Below are 27,815 nucleotides of genomic sequence, written 5' to 3'. Positions count from 1 at the left end.
CTCCCAACTCTTTCATATCATTTCCATGCTCTGTCTTTGACTATTGCACCTAGAAACAACTATGAACAGTAAAGTTGGGAATCTTTGCTGCTGGTGTGATGAGACTTGATGCATCTTCCACGTGAAATATAACCCAGACAGTTAGTGGTGCGCCTGCACTAGTGAGGTCGCCCCGGCAGGATTTCTCAATCCCTTTTCTGCTCGTACATATATGATCACATTTGTGTATGTGACGCATGCAGTGTCTCAGAGAGAGGCGGGATAATTGAGACCAGCACAGAAAACCAGGGCGAAGCTACTGACTGAGTTTCTCTGGTCAGATGCAGTTTTGAACCTCTGGATTGTAGAACGACTGCTGCGTCCACATGTCCTCCTCCGCGCTCAAGCACTAGTCCATCAACTGGTTTCTTCTGCCTTCTGGTTGTTTCATAAAACCCACTTTCACTATTTCAATTAAGCCTGCTTTTAAAAACAGTCGCTGTGTTGCATCCCTTCCTTCATTCCTCCGTTCCATCACTCATCACGTCTCTTCCTCCTCCGGCGTTTACAGCAGTCAAATGTAACCAGAGGTTAAATGCTGACTGTGCAACTTTTTTTTTTGTGCTGCTGAAACAGAAAAATCGCCTTTTTTAAAACCTTTTAGACTATAATTTTGAGTAAAGTGCAAACTGTCACATCCCTTAGTTGACGGAGAACCGTTAACGTCCAGAACATGATGCATTTTGGCATCAATACATTTGTACAAGACTCACTGCTGGGAAGTATATTATTTTTATATATACCGGTATATATTTTCAGGCATTAAATGACCACATTTCCATAACTGGTGCCTCACATGAAGCCCCACTTCTCCTCTTCCTCGGTGTCTGCAAACTCAGATACAATAGTTTACAAAGTTCTGCTGCAACGACACGGCGCCGGGCCGCAGTGTCGAGGTCTGATTTGTTAAGCAGAACCCCTCTTTTAATTAGTAAACCAGGAGGTCCTTAAACACAGTGGCGTTATTATTCCGACAGGTCGGTGGCTGGAGCACGGGGCCTTTTTAAACGACGGGAACAAAAATAGATAATATTTATGTCTAGATTTTTTCACACTAATTGCTCGGCATCAACACAGGAAGCCGATAAAATGCCCGTTTATGACTTTAAGCTTTTTTTTCCCCCTCTTCAGGGAGGGGGTAAAAACAAAAAAAAAACAAAAAACAACCCCAAAGCCATTAGAACAACAAAACATATCTGGAGTCTGTGTGGAGAATTGGGTCCAGACTTTCTGCTATTGTTGCTCAAACATGAATTTCACAGCAGGAGAATCTGTGTTCTCGTAACTGAAAATCGTGCTGGTCGTTTAGGGACCCATAAAGAGCCTTTTTAATGCGTAAATAATGTCAGCGCTCGCTGATTATCATGTTAGTCTTCAGTTTGAGTCAGAGATAAAGTCGTAATTTTCTTCTTTTTTTTACGCTTGTGGATATTGAATCCATTTCTGTGGGTCGGAGTAAAAACTCTCCTACATGACTGTGATGTAAATGTAACACATGATTGTGATGCTCGAGGGTGTTGGTCTCCTCACTGTTAGTCTTTGTTCTCCATGTTGTCCTCTGTTTACGTAATGTCACAAAGACAACTGGAAACTATGCAAAGGGGAGGGAAAAATGCACATTGCTGGTATTGGTGGTGTTGGGGGCGTTATTTCTGGTGTAGACATTTTCAGAATGCTGTTTATTTTCTTCCGAGCCCTGAAACTAATTATTATGGGGATATTATTGGATACTTCTTGTATACTGATTACAAAGGAAATCGGTTAAATGTGTTTTTCGTGAAGTACTCATCATCCTAATTGTGTCACAAATGATCACACTTTTTGTTTATTATATGATTGGAAATATTTAAATGAGAGTGTTATTTAATGACACTATGTGTATGATTGCTATGAAAAGAACCTAATTTATCAAAATAAGATAAAAGAAAAATTATCAGCTGACAGTTTTGTATTTGATGTTTGTATTTATTAGTTTCTCTTGTCAGTAACTGAAATTTAATCTGAGATTCTTTTACTTTTTCATCTGTAGCCTCAATAGTTTAATGTTTAGAGTTTGCTTGAGGTGTTTTATTTTGAAAATCAGCCAGGTTTTTTTGTCCTTCTTGTGTCTTGTCTCGTTCCCGCCTGCTTGATCCGTCATGTGTAAGTTGATGCAGCTCAGCTGCAGCTGAATATATCCAGCATGTATTTTTATCAGAGCAGCGCACGTGGATGTTTCTGGGACCACTTTCATTGAAAAGACCGTGATGACCAACGACCGGAGGACTGTCGTGGTGTCTGTGCATCTGGTAGGACCAGGGGTTTCTGGCACCAGGTTGGGTCGGAGTAGATGTCTCGCTGTTTGTTTTCCCCTTTTCTGACTTAAGCAACTCACTTATTTACTTGTGTTTCGCCATAGATTTTATTTATTTGCTCATCAAATTGCACATTATGCATTATGGTTATGCAAGATGGTCCATTTTGCCAAATTTGCCTGCCATGTTGTTCTCCACTACACATTGTCACGCTTTACTGTAATAGTCGGTCAAGTTTCACGCCACCTCTGCCTTCCGAGAACAAAATAATATATTTTTCATTTGTGGAAACGGCATCTCAAAGGAACTTTGTGTAATTTAGGTTTGGAAGTGCAGTCGGGGTTCTCTGCCAACGTGGCGAAGGAGTGGCAGTTTTCTGCTCCTACCTGATGAATGCGTCATCCTGACGTTGTGGTTGTTGACTTTTGGGCCTTTTTTTGACCAACTGATAATTGGTGCTGGTATTAGAGCCAGTTCCAAACAGGTTCTACAAAGAACCGGAGTGCTTTTCCACCAGCCGGAAAGCACCAGAGACTCTGGGACCAGGGGCCGGGACTCGACGTCATTTATTACGTCACCTAAGCAGAAGCAGATAATCTGTAAAAACGAGCGTGAAATCATTCAGAATAACAGCAATGGAAATCAAATTCCCGTATGTGCATAAGCTGATCGTGGACCTAAAAATATTGTTTGGAGTTTAGAATCAACGTATTTATTCTTTTTTTTTTTTTTGCGTCTGGATATATGTCAATGGTTAGTTCCTTGATTGGCAACACCTTTTGGCTAGTATATATGCATTTTAAGCTTGCAGCAGTTATTAGTGTTTTGTGTGTAGGTTTGTGTGAGTGTGAATGTCCTCCACCAATCCTCGTTGACGGACTGATCAAAGATACTTTATTAAGAGCTGAAACACTGATTCTGCCAGAGGACTAAAAACACTGATGTAAAACATGAAAGGACAAGACACAGAAAAAGAGACTAGACAGTGATGGGTGCAGTGTGTGCAGTGTGATGTGTTGTGATCCAAGTGAATGTCTGATTCATTACAGAAAGGGCAGACGTGCAACATGAGATGGGAATATACGTGTACATGTAACAAAGGAAAGAGAAGGACAAAAGCTCTTTCTTCATAATACTAAAACGAGTGTGTGTCTGCATGCGTGTGTGGTGTAAATACATGAATATCTGTGTCTAGATAAGGGTGAATGGGGAGGGACATTAACATTGGTAGTCAGACTTCATGCATCGTCCATCCAGTTTGTGTTTCAGGACGACAGTAAATCTTTTTAGAGTCACATATTTGTTGTATTTTTGATTGCGTGGTGAAATCAGTAAGAATGCATCCAGAATTTCTCTGATGTATGTTTCTAAACTCTCAAGACGTTGTTTGAATATGGCGGCTGCCACAGGCGTCGCCAGACGAAGTCTGTGCCCTGGTATAACTGCACACACTAGTTAAACAATCCAGCAGTGAGGGATACAGTGATTTAGGCCGAATAGTACCAGACTAATCTGTAAAGTCAAATAAAGCAGATTTGTTAAAATGCTGTGAAGATTCGTGCACTGTGGTGTGCAGCATGCACGAGACGCATGCGATCTGTGCATACAAGTGAGCTGGGGTCTGTTCCAGAAAACAAGTTATGTTGAAACTCGGGCGAGTAACCCAGAGTTGGGGGGAAACTCCGGCTTTTCTGTTCCAGAAAGCAAGGTTGCCATGGTAACCGACTGAAATGATCCTCCTTCGCTGACAGGTTCACTGTAAGGAAACCCTGAGTTTATGCACGACGTGGGTTGTCATAGCAACGTGATCCCAGCGATCTAGAGGCTGAATTTGATAGACATTGATTGACGTAGAGGGAAGATTTTTTAGAACTCGGACAGAATAGCTCATCAAACGGTACCGTTTTTGGAGTCACTCTCGGATGACTGTTCACAGCTGTTTTGTATATTTTAAAGTCCTGATGCTGGTCTTTAAAGCTCTGAATGGTCCAGGACCAAAACACATCAGTGACCTCCTGACCCAGTATGAACCTTCCAGACCCCTCAGGTCATCTGGATCTGGGTTTTTATCAGTTCCCAGAGTCGGAACCAGACATGGAGAAGCTGTGTTCAGCTTCTATGCTCCACATGTCTGCAACAAACTCCCAGAAAACCTCAGATCAGCTGAAACACTCAGTTTATTTAAGTCCAGGTTGAAAACTCACCTATTGCAGCTGCCTTTTGAGCAAAGCTCTAAATCTGCAGTCCAGATACTTAATCACATCTTAACTACTGATTTTATCACATTTGTGTATATTGTTCTTATTCTATTTCTTTTTTGTGTACATTTTAAATCATGCTTTTTATTTTTATCATTAGAGCACTTTGAATCACCTTGTTGTTGAATTGTGCTACAGGTATAAGCTTACCTTGCCTTGCCTCTGCCTTGCCTTGCCTTATATGGGACCTTTCTATATAACGTTGGGAACACAGAACATTTTAGAAAAACAACGGCATGTCTAGTCATGAAGAAAGTCCTCACACATGTCTGAAATCATAACTCCATAAGTGTGTGATTCGTTTTACTGGAGATACTTTACATTATATTATATTCTGTTTGTGTGTTTATCATAGTAAGATCAAATCATCCTTTTTTGGAATGAAGAACATCACATGTGCAGTAATTATAAGATTTGACTTTATTTTGTGTGCAATCTTTGTATAAATAGATTTTTTTTCCCATAGAGCCTGTTTTTTTTAAACCTTTAACAGTTGGTGTTTCATTTTCAGCAGCAGTTGTTTGAACGAAGCAGTAACAACAGACTTAGCAAACGGAAGTAGATGGAACATAACGTTGTCCATTTCACAAACATAGCAGGTCTTTATGATCATTGTGATCTGAATAGGGGGGGGGGTTCTGTGTTCCTGTAGACCTCTATGTCCAGCAATGGCCCTGGCGATTGCATTCTTGCATCAGGTTCATCAAGGTTTTGGTGCCAGCGTAGCGTCTTGGCACCACGTTGGTGGCTTCTAAATGTAAAAGGGGGAAGCGATCTGGTCTTTAAACGTCGTGTATTCGCAGATGTAAAAGGGGCTCCTGGAACCGCTTTGTGTCGAAAAGCCCCATTTAGGAATTTCAGGAACTAAATTCCTGAAATGGAGAACCAAATAAGGAGTACCGGTATGCTGAAATACTTTTTAAACTTTTTTTTTTTTTTGTGTGCATTAAAATGGGTTTAGGCTACATGATTTTAACATTTTATTTATCTTCCCACAAATTCTGAACCAAATTTCCCAAAAGCAGAAACTTCTTCAGAGCCTGTGATTAAAATCTCTTGACTGTGCGTAATTAAGATAACTTTAATTTAAATCACCACAAAAAATGTGTCCCAACGATGTTATATTACGAAGTAGAGGTGGAATTTGGTGAAAATGTCTACTCAAGCACTTCTTTTTATAAATATTGAACAATGAGCCCAGCACTTCTAGGAAAAGTCTTGACTGCTGTGTCACACAGCATGTTTTAAAGGTTAGTCTAATCAGTTTAATTTGGGTACACAAGCCTCCTCTGTTCCCGTGGAGAAGTCTGTGTGCAGTAGCGAGCTCGGCCCTGGCGGTTTTAAATCACTCTCGCTTGTAGAGGAGTGAGAGAGCAGGACTGGGAGCGTTTGTGTGTCTCCTCTCAAACACTTCACCTCCTCTCCTCGGGGGAGCTCGGAAGCCAGTTATGACTTTGAGCGTTTCGGAAAAAGTTCCTAAATATCTTCAGGATGAGAATATAATCCGTCTGCTCGGCCAGTTTTTGTAAACAGGATTCATGATGTGGCCTTAATGCTGCAACGAGGATCGGTTTGGATAATGACGCCGGCTCTTCAACAACACGCTCTCATTCCTGCAGTATTGATTTAACTGGTGTGTGATTTTTGTTTTCGTGGACCATCATTGAGATTAACTCAGACTGGTGTGACATAACTCCAGACTTGGCCACCATTTTGTGACTATTTTCGGATTAAGTGGAAGAAATTTTTCCCTTAATTTTCTTTGGATGATCTCAAGTTTTAAAGAGGCAAACATTTCAGCACAAATCACATGTTGTAAATAAAGGCGAACGGTATTTATTTAATGTATTTTTGTGCATTTCCCAACATTTCTGAGGCAAGCTCGTTTGCTGATTCGATCATAAACTTTTAAATTTGAAATACTGATAAAGTGCAGTCAGCTTTTTGATGCATTAAATCTGCAGAAACAGATGTGCTGATGAATTTTAGCTCGTCTTCAGCAGCATTTCAAAGGCGGGAATCATCCAATCCGAGCAAAGAGACTCAAATGACAATAAAGTGCATGTATGTTAAATCAATTCAATTCAATTTTTATTTATATAGCGTCTAATACACCAGATGTTGTCTCTAGACGCTTTCCAGAGATCCAGAACATGCACATAAACATAAACATAAACCCCCGAGCAATTATTACATAAACAATGGCAGGTTATAAAGGTTATAAAGGAAGGGCTCCAACTCACACAAATCTGTTCACATTGAGGACTGTAACAGTTGGTGAATAGTAGCCTGCATGTTGTGCTTCCCGATCCGCATTGTCACTTGAAGCCATGGATTCATCTTTGTCATTTAAAAAGTTAAAAAAAAAAAAAGTTTGGCACTTCTGCGTGGATCGTGAGTGTTTATGATGAACGTTAGTGGTAAACATGCAGCGCACGAGATTCTCGAAGCCTCTGGCATCGTTTAAGTTGCCACTATGGGATCACTTTGACTTCCCTGTTGACGATCCACATCGAACAAAAAACATTTCTATGGTTTTGGTTCGATGTGGTTAGGTGCTATTTAACATTGCAGCTTGATGTCTTTGCACATGAACTTGCATGTTGGGTGTATAGCCAGAATATTGTATTACAGTATGTCTTTACTTCCTTTTTGGCTTAATAGCCAAAAAGTAGTCCAATGTCCTTTTTTAAAGATGAAGGTGCTGCTCTGAATTTGAGGTGTGAAAAGGCAACCCATGCTGGGTGGGTTGAAGCTACAGCGTCCCCCGCTGCTGGAGGGATTGTCAACAGTAGGGGCAGGAATATCAATATCACGTTAATATTGTTTTTAAAAGAAATATTGTTGCATATCTAATGTGTTTTAGCATTGCTCTTTATCCAAATGAAGAAAATGAAGTGCAGCGTTGAATTGGGTTAATTCTTTGTATTTACTGCTCATGTTCCATCAATTTTAAGTCTGTAGCAACAGTGAAAAAGTTGGCCTGGGACCAATTATCTGTTGGTTTTTTCCTTTTTCTGATGTGGACTTCTCCAAATGTCACTTCTCCCTGGTGGATGCTTCCCTTACTGTACATGTACATATGGCTATATTTCTTGACATTCACATTTTTCCAACTGTTAGAGCAAAATAAACACTCAAAACCTACTTTTCTACCCGGTTGAGGAATTTCTGCATTCTACATACTGTGTGCTACATTTAGATAAATTCTGTATACACTTCTACTCGTGCAGTTTTGAAATTGGCTGAAATCTTTTTTTTAAATTTACTTGTCCAAAGCATTTGGATTTGTTAAAATGACACCAGGAAGGAAAAAATGTCACCAGTGGTGATTTTTTTTATTAAAGAAGCAACTTTTGCTGCCTATCGATCTTTTAAAGGTTACAAGGCCGTGTTTGTGTAGTTTTGAGTCCATCGCTCTACAGTGAGAGATATTATTCACCAGTGGGAAAGTCTCCAGCCAGTTGCCAATCTCCCCAGGACATGCTCCAGCAGCTTCATCTCTGAGTCAAATTGAGCACTTCTCAGAGAAAACAAACTCTTGTGTTCCCCCTGAATCTTAACAGATCTGTCTGTTCTACTTAACGGAGCAAAAATCGAGTGAATTACTGAACCAAAGCCGCCGCTGAGGACCTCCGCGATCTTAACCCAGGACAGTCTCATTAACACAGTTCCAGATGCACTTAAACACCAAGTGAGCAGGATAGTACAGTTTGGTAAAGTAAGGTGTGCACTTGATTGATCATCAAAAGGTGTGAGCATATTGTACTGTACTGGTTTATGGCACCATTGAGTTGGAGTACCAAAAGCAGTGATATAGTACATTTAAGGTGGCACTAGAAACACTGTGGTTAATGATGATTGGGATAAATGTGAGAGGCACCATTTGGAAACATTTTTCTCAAATAAAGCTTAGCTTCCTCTAGCCAAAAGAAAAGAATATGATGTCCTGGATGTCCTCCACCGTTGTCCTTTCTCAGCCAGTAATGTTGTTCTTTCTAGGTTTTTAGTGACTACCTGACAAAGAGACCACAGTTTGTGAGACTGAGTGGTTGTGTGTCTGACCAGTATGGAGAGAAAATCGACTCAAAACATTTGTGTATACGTACTACATGATTTGCGCCTACTACTACTCTTTTACGTGCATGCCTATTTAATAATTTGTGTGTTTAGGAGGCTTTTTGAATTCGTAATTACCATTTTGTCCGTAACTTCGAGCAAGTTATGCACGCAATCTAATAATACGATAGTACTACACACAAATCAAGAGGTCTCCATAGACAAGGAGGTCAGCAGCACAGGAGTACCACAGGGAACTGTACTCATACCCTTCCTCTTCACGCTGTCCACCTCCGACTTCCAGTTCAAGTCAGTCTTGTCATCTGCAGAAATGACTCTGCAGTTGTGGGGTGAATCAGTGATGGACAAGAGACTGAATACAGAGAACTGGTGGACCGTTTTGTTGCATGCTGTGGGAACAATCATTTCATCTTGAATGCAAGCAAGACAAAGGAGATGATTGTGGATTTTAGGAGAGCCTGAATTAAGTCATATAGTTTTTTTCCATCATGGTAGAAGAAGTGGAGGTAGTGGAGGAGGATAAATACCTCGGTGTTCACCTGGACAACAGGCGAGACTCGAGATATGACACTGGTGCTATTTATAAGAAAGAACAGAGCAGACTTTACTTCTTGAGGAAGTTTAGGTCCTTCAGCATTTGCTGCAATATGTTGTATATCTTGTGTAAGTGTTATGGAGAGTTCAGTCACATCTGCAGTCATCTGTTGGGGAGCAGCATCAGAACTGCTGACTTAAAGAAACTGAAGCTGGTTCTGTTCTGGAGCCTCTGAAGCCGATTGTGCGAAGGAGGATACTTCATACAACGAAGAAGATAACGGACAACCCCGAGCATCTTCAGCACCGGCGGCTACAGGAGATCCTTCCTTCCTGCAGCAATAACCCTCTACAATGACTCTGCAGAGACCTAAATGACTACTGCAGCTATTGATTTCCGTTAGAGGATAAATCTTTTTTTTTCAAACTGAATTTGAATTGATTTTTATGGACTAGTGACCCTGTGTAGCAGGAGTTTGATGTTCATGCTGTGACACATCAGAAATGTGGCTAAATTGTCCTTCATTAGTTTGGAGTTCAGCTTTGTCATCTTTGAACACGTCCTCTATTGTGTGTGTGTTATCTGAAAGTCCGGTATGAAGGGGTTTCCCCCAAACAAACGGCAGCAATGTGCTACCGTGAAGCAGCTTATTGTCTGATATGGTTTGTTCCATGTGTCTGTCCAGCAAATGGAGTGTGTGTTCGTTGCTGAGACGAGCTCTTAATCAGATGATCGTTAGATGCCGACCAGTTTCTTAGCGCCATCGTAGACCAGAGGCCAGTCCAGGGGTTTACGGGTGGTTTTTGGCAGTTTTAACTTTTTGTTTAACAAATAATTATGCAAAATCCCTGGTCAAATAGCTTCAGTGGTCACTCGTTACGTTAAACGTGAGCGGTGAGGATGTTGCAGGAACCGTTGGACGTGGAAACATTTGTTGTGCGTCGGGTTTTCATGGAAGTAAATGAGACAGAGCAGGAAGATGGGGATGTTTCGATCAGGTTTTTTTGGCCCTGATCCGATTCCGAGTCATTTGATTATGAGCATCTGCTGATACAGAGTCCTGATCTGATACTTTCGTAAAACATTACAAAAATGAACAAATGAAAAATAAACGGATCCAGGTTGTCTCCTATTTTTATTTTATTCACCTTATTTTTAACATTTAGCCCTTTTAACAGTGCAGTTCTCTTTGAGGTAGCCTGAACAATCAAGTAATAATAGTGCAAATTTAAACATGAATTTGAATTAATTAAAAACAGCAGCTCAACTTAAAATACCCAGCAGGGATGTAAACAAATAAGTAAATAAAAGCGCAACAGTGTCATAAAGTAAGGCTCAGCTGAGGAAAACAACACCGTTTTCAGTCACCGTGGTAACCTAACTTTTATTTATTACCTCCGCTGTAACACTGCTGTACCCGTGCACAGATCACCACAAACAAACTACTTTATTGACCTCACTCTACGTGACACAGGCCGCACTCCTCACCCATAGCTTTGTCCATATTAGCAGCGTTGTCGTGCATCATGTGGACCTGTTGCTTGTTGATACACTGGTTGTTTAGCATTTTTATACGATGGCCGAGACCCGCCATTGCTGAAAATAAAAGTAACGCTGCAAACAGAAACAAACGCCGCTGCAAATAAAAAGAAACGCAGCTGAAAATAAAACGACGCAAATAAAAAAGCCACAACGGAAGTGAATTACCGGGGACTATTTTTGCTGATGCACCGGTGTTTTTTACGTGAGAGGAGAAGTCCCTGACCACCACACACAGCTTCAACTTCACATTCATACAAATAACTATTGTTACCCACGCTTTAGATTATTCTTGGCATTATTATTAATGATAAAAACAACAAAAACAACAACACCTCTCACATAAAAACACCGGTGCATCGGCAAAAACAGCCAAGGGTAATTCACTTCCGTTGTGGCTTTTTTATTTGCGTCGTTTATTATATTATTTGAAGCAGGGTTTCTTTATATTTTCAGCATTTCTTTTATTTGCAGCAGCGTTTCTATTTGTTTGCAGCGTTTCTTTTATTTGCAGCGGCGTTTGTTTCTGTTTGCAGCGTTACTTTTATTTTCAGCAATGGCGGGTCTGGGCCACCGTATTTTTACCATCATCTGTTTGATGCGCTGGTCAAAATAATGAGAATAAAATATATATCCGATCCCTGATCGGGAGACAACCTCCGATTTCGATCAAGCCTGAAACAACGTGATCGGGCCCGATTTCCGATCACGTGATCAGATTGGGACATCTCTACAGGAAAACAAAGGTGCTCAGGTCTGTTCAGATGATCCGTTAATCAGCTTTATTGTTGACACCTGTGTCTTCTGTCAGAATTACTTGAATCCCCAAAAAAACCCTGATGAAACTGATGGAAGCATCCCTGAACAAAATGTTTCTACATTTCCACATTTTTCAGGAATATGTATGAAGAGTGATATCATGACTTCATGTGGAGTGTTACTTTAAGTTTGCTGAGACTGAGGTTCATTTTTGCAGTTTTTAACTCTTCTCTCTCTCTCTCTTTCTTCTTGTTTTTCCAACAGTGTGCCCGAGGGCCATTGAAAGCCCCCTTGGGGAAATTTCATAAATATACAAAGAACAAGAAAAGCCCTCTGGACTATTGTTTTTGTTTTTACACATTTTCTCACACTCACACACACACACACACACACATACACACACACACCTACACTCACTCACACACACACATACACTGACACATCCACACACACACAGACAAGGATATAGAGAGAATGTTGGAGGTCCAAGAGGAGAGGCCAACGGCGGCAGGTACAGCAGCGACACATTTCAGCAAGAAGGAGCGAGCGAAGAAGGAGAGGGAGGAAGCCAAGGACAGTCGGGGGAACCTGTCGAACATCGGGAATCCTGTTCCTACGTCCCGGAACGTGCGTGCGAAAGCGCCGCTCTCACACACAGGCAGCCCTCACCAGCTCATCACTCCACCCTGTTCTGTAGTCTTGGGAGCCCCATCAATGCACTCCAATAGGCTGAAGAACTCCCCGTCCGCTAACACACAGAGGTGAGTGGACCTGCTACGCAGTACCGCCATGCTAAAAGCAAGCATTTGTCTCCCTGTGTGTGTGTGTGTGTGAGTGAGACTGAGATCTGATTATTTTCAACGGCTTCCAGAGCCAAACACTGATCTATGTACTTAAATTAGGTTTTTAATTCAGACCGCTTTTGCACTGCACAACAGCATTTACAATTTCAACGGAACCATGTTGAACATATTGTTTAATTAACAAACATTCTTGTTAAGCTCAGTTTTATTATCCTAGATATCGCTATGAATTATTTAAAGCTCCATAATATGCTTTCCCTGACTTTCAGAGGTTCAGAATTGTCTTAATCTACTAAATACCTTCTTAAGAGGATGTGTAGGTGTCGATTCAGGAGGAGCAGGATTGGATACGCTGAAATAAATTTTACAAGAGAGCGAAAGTTTTCTTTCGTTTCAAAACAACAATCTCCTCATGTAAAAATTAACTGAACGATTGATCGCATTTGCGATAATATCGCAATATCATAAAAAGCGATTTTGAAATCGCAACGTGAGCAACATGTTGTGCTTTTCTCTGTTGCTCAACGGCCTCTGGCCAGACTGCTTTACACAGTCCAGGGCGCGATGGACCAGTCTGAATCTGAATCAGCTGAAACTGTCTAGACGAGGAGCAGCACATCCATACTGCAGGATTATTTGGGTTTCTACAGTGTTCAGAGGAAGCCGTGCTAATGTTGCTACGTCACGGAGTAAAACTACAAACTTGTTTCAGCATGTTAAGAAAAACAAACACCAGAGCTGTTGTGTGGCTAAAATGTTGAGCATTTATGCGCCAGACAAGTCAAAGACGGGGGCCGCTGTCTGAAATGTTTGAAAGTGTCGCTCCTTACGAGCTCAGTTTAAAACAGGAAAATCACTCTGTCAATAACCGATTCCTCAGCTAAAGATGCGTTGCCAGCGCGGTGACCGAGCCTCGAACGTTGATAAACTGTACAGGGGCTGCATTTGTCTGGGCTGAGCCCTGGTACAGAACCACCGCTGCATCAGGAGACACTCATCTAAACAAACGTTTCTCATGGTTTTTGGTTTTAATAATTTTGCCTTGAGAAAGGTCGATGACCGAAACGTTGGCCTAATAAAACAGTAGTCTGGTGAGAAAAACGTGTGCGGGAGTTTTCTTTTTAAAATTGTCTGCAGTTTTCCTCCTCCGACGCACCTTTCTGCATAACCGGTGTGCAAAAAGTTTCTACTTTGGTTTTAATAATTAAAATAATATTTTCATTCATTATGCCTATAAAACTCCTTGATAGTTCTCTTCTTACGGTAGGATTTTGGATACTACAGTTTACTGTCAGAGCTCTGATTAAAACTATTAAGATTCTACAGTGCGATGCTGATTTAAATGTGTAAAAACGCGCAAGTTAGAAACGTCGTCACTCGTCAAGATATTGTTATTTATGAGGAAAGAAAAGAAAAGAGTTGCTTAAAAGAGAAACACCACCAAATCTGTTTTAAACTTCTTTGAGCCTTTTGGTGAGTTTAACTGTCCCACTTTAAAACGGAGCAGCAGCGGTCTCTGCCAACACTGAAGTTGGCTTCTAAATCACAGCAAAGGTAAAAGACAGACGCTAAAGTTAGTTTCTGAATCACAGCAAAGGTAAAAGACAGACGCTGAAGTTAGTTTCTGAATCACAGCAAGACCAAAGAACCGGTCCACTGCATTTTAGAGGAACCAGGCCTTACCATCACCAGAACCAGTTCAGAAGCCACAATACTTAAACTGCTAAAACTAGGATTAAATTAACCCTGGGACATATTAATAGTTCAACTTCACTGTTTTCATTGGTCCCAATATTAAATATTTTGTAAAATCTGACTTAAAAAAAAACATACAAAAAAATGAACTCTTTAAAATTCCTATTACCTTTATTGTTTTATCAGTTTAAACGTTATATCTTTGAGGTAGTAGATCTGTTGGTTTGTGGTGTTGAGGTGTCGACACCCGTAGTTTCGTGCGTGCAACTTCATTTTTTCCCTTGTAATCGGAGGTCGGAGGCTTTTTTTCCCACAAATGAAAACCACAAAGAGAATTAGGTCCGGACCTCCCACTTTGCTCACCGTTGTCATTCACAAACTTCCCTCAGACCCGTCGATGACGCGTTCCCACAGCTGGGAATATTACGCGTCGATGTTGGAGGGGGATGTGGAGCGTGATTGGGCTGCGTTTGGTTCGCAGGAACCTGCAACACGCAGGTCACCGGAGGACTTGTGAGGTGGCAGCTCACGACCACACACACACACTCGTAAATGCTTCTTTTCTTCGACGCTGCCCTCTGGAACGGTTTTTATCTGGGGCTGGAATACGTTAACGGGAGAGGAAATGCAAATTAAGTATGTAAATTAGAGTAAAATTGAGCCGATGTCACACAGAACGGCGGAGACATTCGTGTTGGTTACGGTTTAAACTCGTCCTCGGCGTTTTTCTGCATGAGGCCTGATTACGAGTGCAAGTGTAAAGGTGACATGACCTCAGCATTTTAGCCGTGTCTGGATGATTTATAAATTAGGTGGAAAATTTGAAACCACATAATTTACCTGAACGTTTGTGATCCGGAGCTGCGCCCGGGTCAGGGAGTACACTGGCTTTGGACGTTGTCCCTGCTGACTCATGGCTCTGGAGTCTCTGGAAACGGCTTCGCTCACTGCCAAATTCTGGCTTTACCTCTTTTTTCTTTTCCCTTTTCCTCCACTAGCTCTGCGACTGTGTGTACGTACTGTACTTTTCTTGACATGTTGGCTTTCGCTTCACGCTACTTGCACAAGTGTATGTGTGTGAAAAGAGAGAGAGAAAGGGAGACAGAGGAAGAAATTAGGGCGTGGTGAGAGAGTTCGCCGCCAGTTGGAAGTGTCCTGCTTGCCTGAACCGAACGGTTCTCATAATTACTAAGCAGCAGTCATTGCTAGATGGCCCGGGTCTCTGAAGTCTCTTCCAGGTCCAACTGTGAGCGCCAGTGCTAGTAACCTAATCTCGGGTTCATAGACTTCGGTGCCAGCTGTTATATCTTGTTAAGAAGCGAGGGGAACACTAAAAAGAACAATTACTTTTTTTTGCTTCTGGTCGTCTTTCTGCCATCTCACTTGGAAGCAGGACGATAAATCATAATTGGGTTTTGGAGGTGATATCCATCCGTATGAATAGGGGAAGTCTGATTACTTCTCCTCTGAGGTAGTTCATTCCCAATCCAAGAGTACAATACAGGACTGTCTCAGAAAATTAGAATATTGTGATAAAGTCCTTTATTTTCTGTTATGCAAAAATGTAATACATTCTGGATTCATTACAAATCAACTGAAATATTGCAAGCCTTTTATTATTTTAATATTGTGATCATGGCTTACAGCTTAAGAAAACGCAAATATCCTATCTAAAAAAATGTGATATTCTGGTAATCTTAATCTTTAACTGCAAGACATAATCAGCAATATTAAAATAATAAGGACTGTCTAAAAAAAATTAAAATATTGTGAGTTCTTTATTTTCTGTAATGCAATTACCAAAACAAAAATGTAATACATTCTGGATTCATTACAAATCAACTGAAATATTGCAAGCCTTTTATTATTTTAATATTGCTGATTATATTACAGTTTAAGATTAAGATTCCCAGAATATTCTATTTTTTTGAGATAGGATATTTGAGTTTTCTTAAGCTGTAAGCCATGATCAGCAATATTAAAATAATAAAAGGCTTGCAATATTTCAGTTGATTTGAAATGAATCCAGAATGTATGACATTTTTGTTTTGGTAATTGCATTACAGAAAATAAAGAACTTTATCACAATATTCAAATTTTCTGAGACAGTCCTGTAAGTGTTAATGTTTTACACGCTCCGTTTCCTTCTTGCTCTGTGTTTATTATGTGTGGAAACGGGGTGACTGAAGTGTCAACGGCTAGATAGTCCTGTTCAGCAGGTTTGAATTTGAACTCCATCTCTTATCGTCTTTCAGCCCTAAACCTAAGACGGAGGCCATGGTACGATCACCTCCTGTCATGTCGCCCTCCACTGCCGCCCAGATGGACTCTAAAATACCCAATCAGGGTAAACCGGGCAGCACGGGCAGCCAATCGCAGCCCTCTCCCTGTGACCCCAAGAGCCTGGGGGCCAAGGGGCCTCAAAACGTCGCAGGGGGAATGGGGCTGAAGAACGGCCAGGGCCTGACGTCCGGCTCCAGCTCCAAAGTGAAAGTGAAAAGGGAGAGGAGCACCTCGGTGGAGTCGTTCGAACAGCCGGAGAGCGGCACGCCCACCAGCGAAGAGAAAGGTACGAGCCTCGGCGGGCCTTCAACTGTCTGCCCTGAATGAACCAGAGCACGGGGAATTGGATGTCTTAAATCTCTATTTCCAGTTGAATGTTGTATTTAAAGGATTTGTCTGACATTGTACTGATTGTTATCTACATTTTACACGGCATCTAAGCTTTTTTGAAAACTGAATTTTGCAGGAAAATTCAGCCAGAAAAGGAGACAACTTTTTTTTTTTACCTCAACGTTTCTTATCGTGTCTCACACTGATAAAGCCAAGTCCACTGATGGCTGTGTGTGTGTGGGTGTGTGTGTGTTCGTGCGCAGATAGTAGCAGGGTGAAGAGGATGTGTGTGGCAGAGAGGAGGCAGCAATACACTGGAGTTGACTGGTGCTCTGGCGGAGAAAGCGATGAAGACGACAAAGGATTCTTCAGTAAGTGTCTTCACACATTCGTGCATTCCTCCTTTCGTTGACCAACACAGCTCCGAAGCCCCTTCGCTGTGGAACTACGTTTCCCACAATCCTCTGCTGGTCACCAACCCAAGGTTTCCCGTCTCGTTTCTCCTCAGACTGTAACTCCAGCGATGTGAAGCCCCAGGACTCTGTCACACATTCTACCTCCAACGCTGGACTCAGCCGGTCCTCCACGCCCTCCCACAACACCCTGGGGGGCCAGGGCTCCACGGCAGAACCCGCTAGCGGCCAGAAACCCGGCTCCAAACTTGTCTATGTCTTCACCACAGAGATGGCAAACAAGTAAGGAAGCCAGCGTGCATCTTCCAAATATTAAACCTCAGAAAACAGACATCATCTTTTAGTTATAATGAATTATCTTATCATGGTTTAAATAGAATCAGGTTTTAGGCTAATTAAATCATCATAGCTGCACTTTTTCTATTTTGAGGCATCTCTGAACAATTTCTACAGTTTTCTAAGGTTGTTATGTCTCACAGTGCACAACGTGGATCTGCTTAATCTTGGGTACATAGTAGTGTTGTTTCTGGCAGCCTGTTTCAATTTTAGTTTTAGTCTAGTCTTTGGGTCAAGCTATCATTTTAGTTTTTATTAGTTTTAGTCACGTTCATTCTCCTTTTAGTCGACTAAAGTTTCAGTCGACTAAAAGTCTGAGCATTTTAGTCTTGGTTTAGTCAAAGATTGTATTTACCCTAACCCATTTTACAATTCAAACAAGTTTATCTTATTATCATATTATTGTTACCTTATAGACTCAAGAATACATTCATTCCAGATACAGAAGACTCTAATTTGAGTTTACATTTATTTTTCCACAATTCTCCCCGTCTTTTTCTCTCTTCGACGACACATTGGGTTTTCTTTTCCACGTCTATGTAGGAAAGTGTATCCAAAGATGAAGATCTTCTTCTTCTCCAGCCCCAGAGCAGATCCCTGCGTTTCTCTATGTAACTTTGTTTTTAATTGACGTGAACCTAGAGCTCTGCGTTAACGGCATCAGCCTCTAACTCTGCAGCTGCATCTTCTGGATCTGATTCCCCGCTGCAGCGACTGGGATTGAGGACCAAAAACATGGAGATTAAGGATCTTTGTTAGAACATTTCGTCTTGTTTTGGTCAACGAAAATGAAGACTTTTTTTTAGCAGAGTTTTTATTTTGTAATCTACATTTTAGTCTCGTTTTTATTCGTCTTTTTATCGCTAACATCGTTGCGTCTCATCTCGTTTTCCTCGGGTGATAAAGGTTCGTTGACGACAATATTTAGTCGTCATTATCATTGACAAAGCAACTTTAGTACATAGTTAAGACGGGTATGTGTAATCTTTTAAAATGATAGGAAACGTCTGCTTTACTTCCATCTTCCCTTCCAGATGCTCAGTTAGAGTCACAATCTGTAGTGTAGATCTTATCAAGCATCTCAGTGAAAGTTTACGGTCAAGATCAAAGATGTGGATGTTTGTGCACTAGGTTAGGATATTGACCTTCACATTACCTTCACGGTTCCACCGAGTTTGCATTTATCCAGCTCACCACCTCCACAAACACCCTGTTGGGTCTGATGTCTGATGCTCGGCTTTCTTCTCGTCCTCAGGGCAGCTGATTCAGTTTTAACTGGCCACACAGAAAACATAATTGCCTTCCACATGAAAAACATCTCCAACAGCAAGGATAAAGCTCACCTGATCCTGGTAAAGCTTGTTCACACACACCAGCATCTCTTAACGGCATGAATGTTGACCAGTCGCTTAACTTTATCCCCGATTTTTGTGTTTTCAAGAACAATGCAGCCGGCATCCTGCGAAATGACTCCAAGCCTCCGCAGCAGCCTCCGTCCCACAGCCAGGACCAGAGCCACCAGCCCGGGTCCAAGCCCTCCCTCCCCGGCATGGCGGAGACGTCGACGTCCCAGCCGTCAAACCAAGGGAGCCAATCCAGTCTTCCACAAGAAGGGTCGTCTTCGGCGGGGATCGAATCCAAAAGTATTCCAGGCACCAGCCCCGGCAACCCTCCGGCCGCGGGCGAAAACCAGGCCCCCGCCGCCGTGACGGAGGCGGGCCTCAACACGCCGACGCCCGTGGAGGCCGGGCCGGGCGGGGGCTCCTCCGGGTCGGGCCTGACGCCCCAGCAGCAGCAGCAGCAGCACCAGCTGGCCCAGGAGCTGCTCAACATGGAGGCCAACACCGAGGGGCTCTCCCAGGAGCAGCTGGAGCACCGCCAGCGCTCGCTGCAGACGTTACGGGACATCCAGCGCATGCTCTTCCCCGACGACCGCGACGCCCCGCAGCCCGGGCCCCCGCAGCCGCACGGCGGCCCCCACGACGGAGGCCCCGACGTGGCGCCCCGGAGACCCGAGCAGGGCCCGCTGCAGGCCATGATGGCCCAGTCCCAGAGCCTCGGACCCCCGGGTGGACCCGTAGGGCCTCGTCCACAGGGGCCCCCCTTCGGCCCGCCACACGGCCCCAGGGACATGCCTCCGTTTCCACAGGATGAAATGGGTCCACACATGGGGGGTCCGGGCAGCTGCGGAGAAGGGGATCAGATGACTCCGGAACAGGTGGCTTGGTTTAAGTTGCAACAGGAGTTTTACGAGGAGAAGCGGAAGAAACAAGAAATGCAACACCGGCCACTTCCTCCAGACATGATGATGCACCCCCACGGCCCCCGCGGCATGATGCGAGGGCCCCCGCCTCCCTACCAAATGGGCCCGGAGATGTGGGGGGGACCGGGCGCTCCGCCGGAGCACTACCAGGAGAGGATGGCGATGGGCCCCGGGCCGAGGGGGATGGGGCCGCACATGCAGAGGATGCCCGGCTTCTCCGGGATGATGAACCCCGAGATGGAGGGCCCCCAACGGGCCGGGATGGGCTGGCCCGACGACATGCCGCCCCGGATGGGGGAAGGGCGGGGCTTTCCCGGAGGGCCCGGGGCCATGTTTCCCGGTCCGGGGGCTCGCGGCGAGCGGTTCCCAAACCCCCAGGCGGTTCAGGAAGCCATGTTCCACCAGGGGATGGGCGGAGAGAAGAACCTCCCCCCCGGGATGATGATGGACGTGCAGAGGATGATGGGTCACCAAAGAGGCGGGATCGAGCCCGGTAACGGCATGGGGATGTTTCCCAGAATGCCCGGCGACGGTCCGATGAGTCCGTCCTCGAGGCTCCAGGGGATGGGGGGAAGAGAAATGGGACCCGAGTTCGGCATGGGCCCCGGTCCCGGGCCGGGGCCTCACATGCACCCTTCCAAACTACGAGACACCCCCATGAATATGAGCCCCGAGGAAATCATGAGAATGAGAGGCGGCGGCGGACCTCCGATGGAGAACATGGGTCCGCAAGGTCGGCCGATGCAGGTCCCGCCCTTCCCCGAGCAGTCGCCGTCGGGCGACTTCCCCATGGGGCCGGGGCGTTTCCCGGGGGGTCCCGGAGGAATGAGGGGGCCACACGTGGACCAGGCCTTCGGTCCGGAGCACAGAGCTACGCCGACAGGAGGAAACGGCCGCATTAACCACCTCCCTCCCGGCGGCCCCGCGCAGGGCCAGAGGGGCCGCAAGCCAGCAGACCTGAATGTCCAAGCAGGAGGAGGGAACTCCCCCAGTGTTAACCCGCTCAAATCCCCCCCTCTGAGGCAAGTGCAGTCTCCCATGATGGGATCTCCTTCTGGAAACCTAAAGTCTCCTCAGACGCCGTCCCAGCTGGCTGGCATGCTCACTGGTTCTGCAGGCTCCAACGCTCCTCCAGCTCCACCCAATTCTGCACCAATGAAGTCTCCCCACTCCATGATGGGATCAGCGGGTGCGTCTCCCGTTCACATGAGGTCGCCGTCTCTCCCCAACCCCTCCCCGGGATGGGCATCCTCCCCGAAACCCCCCATGCAAAGCCCCGGAGTGCCGCCTCAGGGAGGCAAGCCTCCTCTGAGCATCACCTCACCAAACATGATGGGGGGCATGGAGCAGGGTAGGAAAACTCTCTTCCACTATTTTTATTATCCCCCCTCTGCTTCTTCTTATTTTTAATTATTCCCATTTTCTTATTCTGAGTTTCTTTACCAAATTGAATCCAGCTCTTATTTTGGATGTTTTATGGTTTTTGGTGTTTTGGCTTTTTTGCAGTTGTAGCTTGTTTGGATTATTTGACGTTTTACTCCCGAAGAAACTCTGAATAAAAGCATAATAAAGGCTAACTCGCCACATCTGTATGCGGGGTGGGGTTTGGTCGGTGGGTCATGGTCAGGTGGCTCCCCCTAGTGGCAGGAGTAGTGGCAGAGCTCAAAAAGTTTGACATAAATCTCCTGTCAAAACTTTTTCAAACCAAATAAATAGGGCTGGGAATCGATTCAAATGTCAAGAATTGATTCGATTCCAATTCTTAATATTCAGAATCGATTATCATGATTCGATCCGATTCAATAATGATTTGGCTTAGTGTTATTTAAAATGTTTTTGGAGCTGTTGCCTGAATTATATGACTGTAAAATAACTAGTGAAATAATAATTTCACAATAATTATTGTGAAATAACTAAGAAATAAATAACTCAAACAGGCCTTTCAATATCCATTTAAAGTGCAAAAAAGAAAGAAATTGCAAGAGTTCATGCCGTAAACAAATCATTTTAGCTTATCTAATTTATTCTGTCATCACGCACACATATTGCCATGAAGCACCTGGCATTTTTCAGAAGTGTCATGACAAACTGTGTGTCTGACTACTGGGATTAAAGTTCACCTGGCGAAAATGATGGAAAAAAAAATCAAAAAAAAATCGATCTTTAGACATAATCGATTTCTAGGAATTAATATGAGAATCGATTTAGAATCGGAAAATCGTTTTTTTTCAACACAGGCCTACAAATAAATTAAATTTGGGAATTTTGTTTTTACTATCGTCACAAATACACTCTGGAGAATGTTATTTTCTTTCTGCTGGGTTTTGTATAACTTTGTTCCACCGTTTGTGCAGGTGGTAATGGTCCCCCCTCGGCCCCCCCATCAGGGGCTCCATCCGGCTCCATGTCCCTGCCAGGCAACGTCCAGTCTGGAAGTCCGTACACCATCCCACCAGAACCCACACTCTCCCAGAATCCCCTCTCCATCATGATGTCACGTATGTCCAAGTTTGCGATGCCCAGTTCCACCCCGCTTTACCACGATGCCATAAAGACTGTCGCCAGCTCTGACGATGACTCGCCTCCGGCTCGCTCCCCCAACTTACCTTCAGTCAACAATAACGGTTAGTCATCTGACATGTCTTCTGTTTGTTGTTTATAATATGCAGTGTTGGGCAAGTTACTTTAAAAAAGTAATTCGTTTTTTTTTGTGATCAATTTTTTATTAAGAATCTCATGGTAACAAGATGATCATCGTACTGTCATAAATGGCATAGAGAGTGGAAGCAGTACGGTCAGAGATTCTCTCCTCTTCCTATGCTAAAAAAAATTAAATAAAAACAAAAAAAATGACGGCAATAATAAAAAAACATGCAAAAAAAAATAAACAGCAAAAACAAAACAAAAGATAAACAAATCATGAAAAAAGTAATTAGTTATAGTTACTTTACCCCAGAAGTAATTGAATTAGTAACTCAATTACTCCTTCATAAAGGTATCTATTGCATCACTTTTTTAAAAAAGGTTCAAATATCTCAAATTTTTCAAATGCCATTAGCATAGACTATAACAGCATAGACGGTAATTCATTTAACTTTTAATATTTAGTTAAACAATAAAGTGCTTTAAAGTTCTTGTACTGTAAAGTCAATAAGTCAAATTATCACAGAGTTATAGACAACTGGCACATACTGTACCCAGTTCCCAGTGTTTCAATTCATTAGAATCGTTTGCAAATTTTGCAAACGATCCCCTTTTCGATTCCAGTGGGAACGAACGATGTCATTACACACGTTGCGTAAAGCTTGAGTTATGGTTCTGCGTCAAAACGACGCCGGGGGACGAAATGGAGTGACGGAGAAGTCCGAAGGGTTCACGGCGGCGTCACGGCGACGGCGTGTGCTCTGCGTTGGTTTGACGCAGAACCATAATTCAGGCTTAAGCCAGCAGTCAATCGTAAACATGGCTAATAATATAGCTGGTAACTAAGGAACACTGCCTATCATATTAACACCATTTGCCTCATTGTTCTCCTTTTTTTTCAAAATGAGAATCGATAAGGGAATCGATAAAGAACCAAATCGTTAAGCAGAATCGAAAATGGAATTGCAATCTTAAAAATTTCATAAATTCCCATCCCTATTCGTGAGGCTGTTTGTGGCGCGTTTCTAACAACACCCACCTACCTGAACTCTGGCAATGATTGGCTTAACATGAAATTGTATCCTACGTTTAGCTAATCATCATCACTTATGCTTCCGTCACCCTTCCCCTTCACCAAAGAACGTCAATCAAAAAAAAAAACATCTTTCATTTGCAGCTCGTGTGGCTGCCGGTCTGAGTGAGTCAGGTCAGATAACAGCAATTAGAAATCATATCAGTGCAGAGTAACGCGTCACATTTCACTGTCAGTAACGGTAATAGCTTTGTAATGTTTGAAATAGTAATTAGTTAGATTACCCTTTACTGTGAAAAAATAATAGCGTTATTTTTAGCGCTGTTATTCCCAACACTGATAATATGTTGCGTCAATTGTATACTTTAAATGTTTAACCCTTTAAGACCGGCTGGAGCGCTGGCGCTCCCGTTTGCATATTGATTTTCAAAATGTACAATTACAACCAAATAAAACATTATGTTAAACAGGAAGAGTTTCACTTACATATCCTGAATTTAGTGTCCCAGAGTTTTAATCCCTTAAATCGGTTGGAAAAATCACATATGTTTATGTTTCAGTAAAACTGCCCACATGGAAATCTTCATAATTGACATTGCGGGTTATTTATAGATCCGGTACGGGTTCACAGTACATCCTACGTTGACACGTACATCATCACGTTGTCAGCGTGTCATCAGGTTGGATTTTTTTCCCGTGAAAAGGGAAGTGATGTCATTCCCCCGGGAAACTAGTCTGTTTGAATTTGCGCTCTTGTTTGTGCTTTTTATCAGAGATTTTCACGAAAGGTAACTCGGCGACAACCCGCACACACACACACCATACACGCACTACATACTCACTATACACCCACACACATATTATGGATCCACCAAAGTCCGTGCACATGAAACGGAGTTCAGCGCCGGTGAAGACGCAATATCTAAAAGGAATATCTCAAAACCTTAATTATGAATTCATTCCAAATACATTTCCTGACGTTTGAAAGGCTTATGTGTTACTTTTTTCCATTGACAATTTTGAGGGATCTAGCTATGGGATTTCTGTATTTAGAAAAATATGTGTAAAATTAAAAAAACAATTTAACATTTTTTTGGTAGTTATTTGCACTTTTTAGCAATTTATTTAGTTAGTATGGACTTGTAACATACAGATTTTTTTTTTTAACCCATTTTATCACCCAGTGCTCCTACCTAAGTGACAGTCCTGGGCATTGCTCCCTCTACCAACCCCGGGAGGGCCCTGCACTGAGCTCAGGTCTCCTCCTTTGAAAGATAATTGAAAGATACTGTAAATCCTCCTTGAGTTTAGTAAAGTGACAACATTTACAATTTTGTTGACCAAACAAAGATGACTAGACGCATGCAGCCAGCTGCAAAAAAGGAAAATCGATTTTCCGATTTTCCTTTTTTTAACATCGTCTTGATTAATAAATCCGATTTAGATTTAAAATCGATTAATCGAACAGCCCTAATAGCAAATAAGAAATACTCCATAAAATGGCAGTATAGCATGCAAAAATGTACAAATATGCATAGGCGGACTTGTTCTATGGTAGGTCATAAAGGGTTAAAATTGGTAGGTGTTAAGATCTTTTTTTTTGTTACAGGTATGGCAATGAATCACCAAGGAAATCCACGCATGATGGGTCCAGGAGGCGGGGGGCCGATGCCCGCCCTCAGCCCCCTGGGTATGAACCCGGTGGGCTCCCAGCCGCTCTCACATGGCATGCCTCCACAGATGCCCTCCCCCAACGCCCCCAACATGGGCCCAGGCATGATATCCCACGGCATGATGATGCCGCCGAATCCCCAAGACCCCGGCATGGCCAACCCTCAGATGATGCCCCAGGGACGCATGGGCTACTCCCACCGGAGCCAGGGATACCCCCTCACGCAGTCCCCCTCCCAGCAAGGTCCTTTCTCCCCGCACAACGGGCCTGGCCCCCAGGCCTTCCCCGGCCACCCCATGGGCTTCCAGGGGGAGGGGGGACCGATGGGAGGCCGGATGGGCAACATGCCCCACGGGGGAGGGGGCGACGGGGTCATGTGTAAACCCAACACTCCCGGCGGGCCCGAGTTCAACAACATGCAGGGCGGCTTCAGCGACGCGGACCTTCACGAGGTGATGCGGCCGGGGGCGTCCGGGATCCCCGAGTTTGACCTTTCCAGGATAATTCCGTCGGAGAAACCCAGCCAGACTCTGTCGTACTTCCCCCGAGGCGGAGGAGACAACCCCGGGGGGAAGCCGCCCCACCCCTCCGGGTTCCCCATGCAGGGGATGATCGGCGACGGCCCGCCGAGGATGGGCATGCCCATGCAAGGGATGGGGGGGATGTCCGGGGGGCCCGGCGGGGGGATGGGCCCCCAAGACATGCCGATGGGGAACCCCGGCCACAACGTGATGCGGCCGCCAGGGTTCATGGGCCAGGGCATGATGGGCCCGCAGCACCGGATGATGTCCCCCGGGGGCCCCGGAGGGATGATGCAGGGCAGACAGATGGCTCATCCGGGCCCCGGCGGCTCCCCCAACATGATGATGTCACTTCAGGGCATGGGCGGCCCCCCGCAGCAGACAATGATGATGGGGGGTCAGATGAGGCCGCGCGACATGGACATGGGCTTCAGTCCGGGCCCGGGAATGTTCTAATCCAACAGAAACCTTGTAACCAGAATGTTTGTTGGACAATAACGCCAGGACAGAATACGGATCACGTGAGGCTTGCAAGTATTCGGAAAAAACTGATGAACTCAAATAAACGAGATATAATATGAGGGTGTGCCCAGAATCATGAACAGAACTGGGCTCACTGTTCCGTCTGGTTTCGTCTGGAGGGAACTTAGTCCAAAGGAAACTCAGACAGGCCCAGATTGGAGTAATTTTGCCACAGGAACATTGAATTTTTACTCACGAACTGCAGAATGTATGGGATTGTTCATCAATTTCGCAGAACTATTCATGTTTTTTTTTGTTTGTTTTTTGATTATCTGACTATAAAGAAAAAACTTGGACATCAAAGAGGAATCAGCCTAACGAAAAGTCAGCATGGAGATGCTACAGTATATGTCTACTTTTTTTTTTTTTGTTTTTGTTTTCCCCAATTAAAAAAAAAAAAACCCAACAAATTTGTCATGAAAGTGGGATGGAACAAGAGAAAGGAGGAAGAAGAATTCGTGCTTTGTGAAGACTTTAGTGGAAATTCATCTTGTCTCTCGCTCCATTGTTTTGACTGTTTCTGTACAGTATATACGTGAGAGTGTTGGTGTGATTGACAGATCGTATGTTTGTGTGCTATGTATGTTTGTGTCTGTATGTATAGGCATTCTATCAGTGACCTCTCAACTCCTCTTCCCCGACTTTCATTGGGGGAGGAACGCCCCCTTAAAAATACTGTACTGTTTACCATTGGTGGGCTATTCAAATTTTAGTCTATTTTAATTTCCTTTGTAACTCCAGTGTATAACAAACCAAACTATGACCTCATTAAGATAATAGTATTATTAAAAAAGCACAAACATGGACCATCTGCAGAAAGCGTCTTCTTTCTCTATTTTTTAACCATTGAGAGCCACATGTTCCGCGTGAAGATCCTGGCGGCTTCGCGGCACCACGATCATCTCCAGTCCATTTCAAGTCGTGGATGACATTCGACTCTGTGCTCCCAAAAAATTCAGGACTCAGCATTCGCAAGCCTGAATATTATTGCTAATACCCAGATGTGCTATGTGTGTTCTTCTTGTTCCTGTTGTGTTCCTGTTTTGTTTTTTGACTCTTGTTGACTCTGGGTAATAATCATTCCCACAGCAATAATCCCCCCCCTACCCCGCCCCACCCACCCCCTCCCCTCCGATGGTCAGCAGAATGGGACAGGAGTGGCTGAATGCAAGAGCGGGTTTGCCAGGTATTATAGACGTAGAGCTAGGTAGATCTTGAAAACATTTAGAAAAGGCGGGTGTGGTGTCCGAAGCGAGACGCGGAGAAATGTAAACCGCGTACTGCTTACCATCCAGTTGACTTCCTCTCTTTTCTCTATTGTATAAGCTTGTCATGTGTTTCTCCATTGGCTTTGGTGCAGAATAGGCTACCAGGGCTGTGGTGATGGACTACAAATAAAAGATATTGTTTTGGTATATTCATGTTGTCTATGGAGTGTGTTTGCACTTGATTCTTTTCACGAGGGCGTCGTGTGGAGGAACAGATGTCACTTTCTAAAATCTTAAGCCGAGGAGAAAGTAGAGGCTTGCTAAGCAAGGATGCAAGAGTATTATTGGTGTTTTTGAACACTTCTGCATCCCATATTAACCCCACATTTTATCTAATTATCTCAAAATGCATCGTCTGCTGGAAGTTAACGGAAAAGCTGCAACAAAAGCCAGGTTATGCGAGTCAGTTGTGTCACGTCAGGTTTAATAGACTTGTGTTAAAGAGTTTAACTCCAAAGCAAAACATCTCAATTTGATAAATGGTTTATTACATAAACTACTGTTTTCCTGTCTTTGCTCAATGACTCTG

General features: G+C 43.7%; 1 protein-coding gene across 1 annotated transcript in view; it reads left to right on the top strand.

Annotated features, from left to right (window-relative positions):
- bcl9 (BCL9 transcription coactivator) overlaps positions 1-27,122 on the top strand; it is a 45,462-nt gene extending 18,340 nt beyond the window's left edge. The window contains exons 3-10 of the mRNA XM_061723376.1: positions 11,769-12,265; positions 16,258-16,571; positions 16,879-16,986; positions 17,124-17,310; positions 18,620-18,716; positions 18,806-20,978; positions 21,982-22,251; positions 24,913-27,122. Of these exons, the coding sequence (XP_061579360.1) occupies positions 11,979-12,265; positions 16,258-16,571; positions 16,879-16,986; positions 17,124-17,310; positions 18,620-18,716; positions 18,806-20,978; positions 21,982-22,251; positions 24,913-25,952 (4,476 nt within the window). The 5' untranslated portion in view covers positions 11,769-11,978 and the 3' untranslated portion in view covers positions 25,953-27,122. The remainder of the gene's footprint in view (positions 1-11,768; positions 12,266-16,257; positions 16,572-16,878; positions 16,987-17,123; positions 17,311-18,619; positions 18,717-18,805; positions 20,979-21,981; positions 22,252-24,912) is intronic.
- The last annotated feature ends 693 nt before the right edge of the window (positions 27,123-27,815 follow it).

Source organism: Cololabis saira, chromosome 6, assembly GCF_033807715.1.
Source record: "Cololabis saira isolate AMF1-May2022 chromosome 6, fColSai1.1, whole genome shotgun sequence".
Taxonomy (NCBI): Eukaryota; Metazoa; Chordata; class Actinopteri; order Beloniformes; family Belonidae; genus Cololabis; species Cololabis saira.
Note: the sequence above shows the minus strand (reverse complement) of the source record. Positions and strands in the feature narration are given on the sequence as shown.